Below are 6,321 nucleotides of genomic sequence, written 5' to 3'. Positions count from 1 at the left end.
GAATTAAAATCTCCAGTAAATTTGCAATAAATCTTTATGAAATCATCAATCCAAAAGTCGAGCATGTTGAAGTCGATACTTGACCTCAATTTCCTTGAAAATTCTGCACAAGAAATGCACATAAGAAAATTTATAACTATATGATAATAGAAATTAGATCCCCATTAATTAGAACGAATTGGGATATCAAAAATGACTAATTGAATTTTTCTAAAAACAAAAATATTAAGGAATTGATGCAAAAGCAGTAATTATATACATGAAATTTTCCTCCTTCTGAAAGAAAAGAAAGATCGTGTAGTTTTTTTCAAACATACCCACTTCTTTTTATTTGTGCCAACTACGCTAGTTCCAGTCTTCTTGATCATGTTAGCCTGAGAAAAAACATTAAATTGATTATTTTGATACTTTATGAAATACAAAACTTAACATTTCATTGAATACATAAGTGTGCCAATTTTTCAGGAAGGAAAGTAAAAAAAGCAACAAGAGAATCAACAAATTAATTGTTAGCTGTTCAACTGGCAATACAGGTCCACTACCAGGCACTGTAAATAATCGAGATCCATGGCTTCTCACCGTTGGTGCAAGCACTACTGATAGAAAACTAAGAGCCACAGTATGTCTTGGTGATGGAAAAGAAATTGATGGGGAATCAGGATTCCAACCCAAAGACTTCTCCGAGACACTGTTACCACTTGATTAGAAATGTCAATGATGCATTCTGCAGCGCAGAGGCACTGGAGAATATGAATGTTCAAAGGAAAATTTGTATTGTGTATATCTGTATGGTAATGTTACTAGAATTGATAAGGGACATCATGTGAAGGATGCTAGTGGTGCTGGAATGATATTCATGAACGATGAATTGCGAGGGTTCAATATATCTGCCGAACCACAAGTAGTTCCAGCAGCACATGAGGTGATCCAGGCTTAATCTATGACATCAAAGCCGAGGATTATGTTCATTATACCAAACAAAGCAGCTTATATATTTGTATTGAGAAAAGTGAATTGCTCACCAACAATTCCTGAAGCAGAACTAAATTATCTTCTTTTTCAATTGAAATTGGATTAGAAGCTCAAACATATACGAGGACAATGACTAATGTTTGTGAAGGTGTCTCATCCTACGTTGTAGAGATTATTTTACCATAATCCAATAGATTCAAGAGATAACAGCAAGCTAATAATTAGTATTAAAGAAGAACCAAAGCTATTGCAACAACACAATTAATATTATGTGACAAACTGTCTATCATTTGAAGGGCAACCAAGTTCATACACCCTCGACTGATTGAACCAATGATAAAGAAAAACAATAGCTACACCACGACTTGACTTCACGCATAGAGTCAAAGAATCAAAAAGAGAGTAGGCAAAGGACAACAAAAGTCAATCAAAGAATTGTAATCGACCCTAAGTAAAGCTCTATGTAAAGCACAGGTAACCATCAGGCATCTGCAACTTCGATTTGTAAGTGGTTCACAATTTTTGGAAATTCAGACAAGGTATTTTGCATCAGAAATGCTTTAGCAACAACTAATATCTGCTTCTTGAATATAACAATTGAAGTAGCCCAGAGGCAAAGTACTTCACCAAATTGATACTCTTTAAGCATAAAGCCAACTTTGGTTAGCACATTCTCAGTAACTGTTGGTTAGGTCTGCTAACATATATTACACTCATATTTAAGTATCTAGAGTTAAGCACATGAATATTAAACAAACTTAACTGAAGCTGCACAAGCAATTCCCAGAAAAGTCATAGTCATACAGGTAAAAATATTATTACACATAGCTCTTATATTGATCTTGTTGAACCAGATCTGCCAAACAGTCCAGGTATAGGCAAAAATCATAATGAAGACAAGGTAGCGGTTGGGAAAACACAGGGAAACAAGTGAAATCCTTGAAAAAGTGTACATCTCTATCCCTTAACCAGGAAGAAAGTGAAATCTTCAATCTCCTTTACTTGATTGTGGCCCTATATAAGGAAGGAAGTGGACTTCTCTACCTGGTTTAGACTTTGTACTTCTTTTTATGCTCTATTAGTAGTTTAGTACTCTAAACTATTTGCACCAGTTATTCTATCTTTATTCGTGTGGTGATCTGTTGATTCTGTCATTTTGATTTTTTGGAATTTATAAAATTGAGGAAATGACCTGTGTTCTAGAAGTGCTACTCTAATGATTTTGGATATGTTGAGGTTGTATATTATCATAGTTTCTTTTCTATTTTGAGCCGTGCCTACAATTTTAATATCGGATACATTTCTAGTGTCTCCTTGATAAATTAGCATCTCTTACATCTTTGCCTATGAATTCCAATGTCCTGATGTGTTTTTCCTTCCTTTATCGTTACTGTGTTAGTGTTGTGCAGCTGCCTGTATGACGTGGGAGTTGGCAGAGTCAGGAAAGCACTTCATCACTACAATAATAAATGGTTCTGATCTGGTGCCTACATTTTAAACCGATTATGTGTTACCAACTCCTATATCCCAAAATCTAACTGTTGTGAAAGCTGTTGGAGGGTTGGATGGAGGGTTGAAGGAGAATTTTACTAACTTGCAGGAAGGGGTATCCAAATGGTGGTTTCTACATCATGATATACATGAGAATTTACATACTGACCCTAAGAAAGACCCTAGAGATTCTACTACCACTTCTCATCAGACCACACAAGAGAACGAGCACAATCAACTCATCTATCAGGGAAAGGTTTCCAGTCAGGGACACAGTAAACAGAATGACCAACAGGGTAATCTTAATACTTCTCATAACACTCAAAAAAAGAATCAGAAAAAAAAGTTACATTAGAGAGAATAGGAACAGAACATACAAGATAGTGGGGGCACAAAGCAAGGGCAAACTATCAACAACAAATCTCAGGGTAAACTAAGCGAAAAGAAGAGAGATGCCATCAAAAGAAGGCAACAACAAGCAGCAGAGACAGAAGACAATAAGGGGCAAGAGGTACAGGTTCAAGTTGGTCAATATGAACATAGCAACACCATAAATACATATTATGAAATGATACATTCTGAGGATGAGTATGATCAGGACACAGTCTTTGGTGCAAGTTTTTCAATTTTGGAGGCTTAATGCATGAAAGAGTTGACTTTTGTCAACATCCGAAGATTCTGATGTCGGATCAAAATTCCGTCAGTTCCATCAGCTACAGTTGGGTCCTTTTGGTTCGGCTTTCGAGGCTTCTATTTGGAGTGTGTACGATTAGGCGTTTTAGCTTTTGTGGTGAAAACTAGAAATAATATGATAAATTAACACAATTTATTTCACTATACCAACTAAAAAACAACAACAACAAGAACCAAAAGAAAAAGATGATCAGTTAGACTGTTTATGTGTATATGGCATGCAATTAACAGTTTGTCGATTAATCCATATTAAACAAGAAAGAGGAATTAATTGATCTCATGATCATATAAATGTTAGGATTTATGCAATTAAAATAAAATTCAAAATTTTAATGAAATTTTCTCTAACCTTTCTTGTGTGAACACCTGGAACAAATGCTGATGGTTGTTGACAATCTTCAAGTGGGTTATCAGGAACCTATTGCAAAAGAGGAAGACTATTATAATTAAGAGAAACTAAGTTTTCATATAAAAAAAGTATTTTTTTGTGAGCAACACAATTATTGCACCTGCTCTGATTTTAAATTTGCATCAATATTAATTCCCAAAGACTCTACATATGCTTGTATTCCTTCCTTCACTTTATCCGCTATAATTTCTTCCATATCCATTTTTGCTTCCGATAATTTTCTCTCCATCACTTCGTTATTCTCTTTTGCTTCCTCTTTCGCTTCTAACAACTTTTTATCCATCGCTTCCATCTCTTTTTTTGCTTCATACATCTTCTCTGTCATCTCAATTTTCATAGCTGAGGTAGCTTTTTGAACTTCCATCTCAACCCTTGTATCAAAATCTCTTTTTTCAGCCTGAGATCGTTTACATACGGGGCCATATACTAAGCCAGGAGATGCTCCTTTTCCTAGAGTTTGGACAATTCCATACGTGTCTGATCCCATTACTTGGGAGTACACATCATTAGGAGCACTTCCAGGGACATTCAACTCAGGATACACCTCGGCAAGATCATCCATTTGTTTCTTTTTGAAAGAAAGGTAAAGTAATGAGAAGTTTTTAAAAAAAATTGTAATAGAAAGAAAGTACCTATATATTTTTAAAGAGTAAGAGTTTACCATAACTTCACCAGCTATCTCATTTACTGGTTGTTTATTCGCTCTAATGTGAGTTTTTTTTAACACCTCAATACGAGTTGGCTTTACACCATTATTCATCTTTGTCATCTGTTTGAATAGTAAGAGATTGACATTAAATATTCACGATAAGTATTATTTAATATATAAATTATAGAAAATAAATAGTGATTACTTCGTACATCGTCTATAATTTGAGAATGACTTTTTCTCCCTGATGTGTGTGGCATAGTCAATTTTTTTCGACTTTCTTTGTTTCTCTCACTCTTTTCCTAGAAATTTTAACACAACAATATTAAGAGGACATGCGCAATCTTGAATATATAAAAGAAATAGCCAAGAAAAAATATAAAAAAGCAGCATAGTTGAGTTTCACAAAGTGCAATCAATTTCTGTACAAGAACATTTTGTGTAGGTTGGCAAACTGGACATGTACAACAACATTATTTCTACCAATTAGAAGAAAGGGACAAATCAAAAAGAACTTCTAGTTGTTCTACAATAAGAAGTATAATCAGGGAAAACAGAACTTTAATAATTTATGACAACTTCTATGAAATTCTCATTTAGTAGAGCAAATGCAGAAATAGAAATCTAGCACATACCTTTGCTTCTTTTGAGCTCCAATAATGAACTACTGAATGCCACTGATCTTCTTCAACTCTATCTGGACAATGAGCTAAACGCTTAATATCAGTGTTATATGGGTCATATCCAATGGTTTTTTGCTTCATGCTTTGATTCTTTCCATTTAGATCCAAATGACATCATCAGTATGCGCTTCATGTCATCAGTTGCGTCAGTATTTTCCTATACATATATTTAAATTATCTTTTCCTTTTCCATCAACATTCAATAATGTCCAAAATATATTGTCAAATACATTCTTTTCAATATGCATCGTACCAACTCAAAAAATATGCTCTTTTTGTTCCATATATTTTGCACCAATTTATCAACATCATCCCATTTCCTTTTACGAGATTTGGTCAATAGATCTTTACCAAACTTGTTTTTAACATTATTCAATTGATTAAGAATCTCAATTCCCGTCAACCATTTAGGTGCTCCATCTAACTCCTCATGGCCATTGAATGCCACTTTTTCTTTTCGAAACTTGTGTCCATGAGATAACTATCGTCTATGAGACATGAAACAATATTTTCGCCCATTTTTCAATCTTGTATATTTAGTTTTGGTAAGACAACATGGACAAGCATATGTAGTTTTCACACCATATCCTGATAAGTTACCTAACCCTGGAAAATCACTAATTGTCCAAAGCAATGCTGCACGCATTTGAAACATGTAATTGTTTGATATGTCATAAGTGGCAACACCAATCCACAATTCTTTTAACTCATCAACTAAGGGTTGTAGATAGACATCAATGTCATTACCTGGTGCACGAGGACCATCAATAATAGTTGATAATACCATATATGGTTGTTTCATGCACAACCATGGTGGCAAATTATATGGAATCAAGATAACAAGCCATGTGCTATGTGAGATAGACATAGACTTAAATGGCTAAAGCCATCTGAAGCCAATCCAAGTCTAACATTTCAAGGATCTCGAGAAAAATTTGTATGTGCTTCATCAAATTTCCTCCAAGCAATACTATCAGCAGGATGTCGCATTACCCCATCTCTAGTGCGACCTTCAGCATGCCATCTCATTTAAGTAGATGTTTTAGCCGACAGAAATAGTCTTTGAAGTCGTGGTATTAATGGAAAATATCTAAACACCTTTGATGGAATTTTTGATGTTTCTAAACTGGAATTAACTGATGCACATTTGAACTGTTTGTATCGTGGAGCTTTGCAAAACTTACAAGACGTTCTATCTTTCGTCTCATTCCAATAAATCATACAATCATTTGGACATGCATGTATATTTTTATATTCAAGTCCTAAATCTTTAATAATCTTCTAGGATATAACTCACGTTCAGCTTCTTTCAGTAAGCGAAAGAATTATTCAGTCTTCTTATCAAAACCCATGTTATGTTGATTTGACCCATCAAATCCTTCAGCACTAGTGTCCATATCAACAAAAGATGTAGGAGGAATTCC

General features: G+C 34.5%; 1 protein-coding gene across 3 annotated transcripts; it reads right to left on the bottom strand.

Annotated features, from left to right (window-relative positions):
• Nucleotides 1–7: 7 nt before the first annotated feature.
• On the bottom strand, nt 8–5,050 carry LOC102593851 (uncharacterized). Of its 3 annotated transcripts, none has more exons than XM_015303575.1 (4): nt 4,850–5,050; nt 3,506–3,574; nt 318–374; nt 8–103 (listed from the first exon to the last, which is right to left on the bottom strand). In XM_015303575.1, exons 1-4 carry the CDS (start codon nt 4,976–4,978, stop codon nt 86–88), a joined length of 273 nt encoding a protein of 90 aa, XP_015159061.1. In that variant the 5' UTR covers nt 4,979–5,050; the 3' UTR covers nt 8–85. The 3 variants fall into 3 exon arrangements, with proteins under 3 accessions (XP_015159061.1, XP_015159054.1, XP_015159058.1); XM_015303568.1 differs by lacking the exon at nt 4,850–5,050 and adding an exon at nt 3,666–3,987; XM_015303572.1 differs by lacking the exon at nt 4,850–5,050 and adding an exon at nt 3,670–3,987.
• Between the last annotated feature and the right edge of the window lie 1,271 nt (nt 5,051–6,321).

Source organism: Solanum tuberosum, unplaced genomic scaffold (assembly GCF_000226075.1).
Source record: "Solanum tuberosum cultivar DM 1-3 516 R44 unplaced genomic scaffold, SolTub_3.0 scf00018, whole genome shotgun sequence".
NCBI lineage: Eukaryota > Viridiplantae > Streptophyta > Magnoliopsida > Solanales > Solanaceae > Solanum > Solanum tuberosum.
This window is presented reverse-complemented; position numbering and strand designations above follow the sequence as displayed.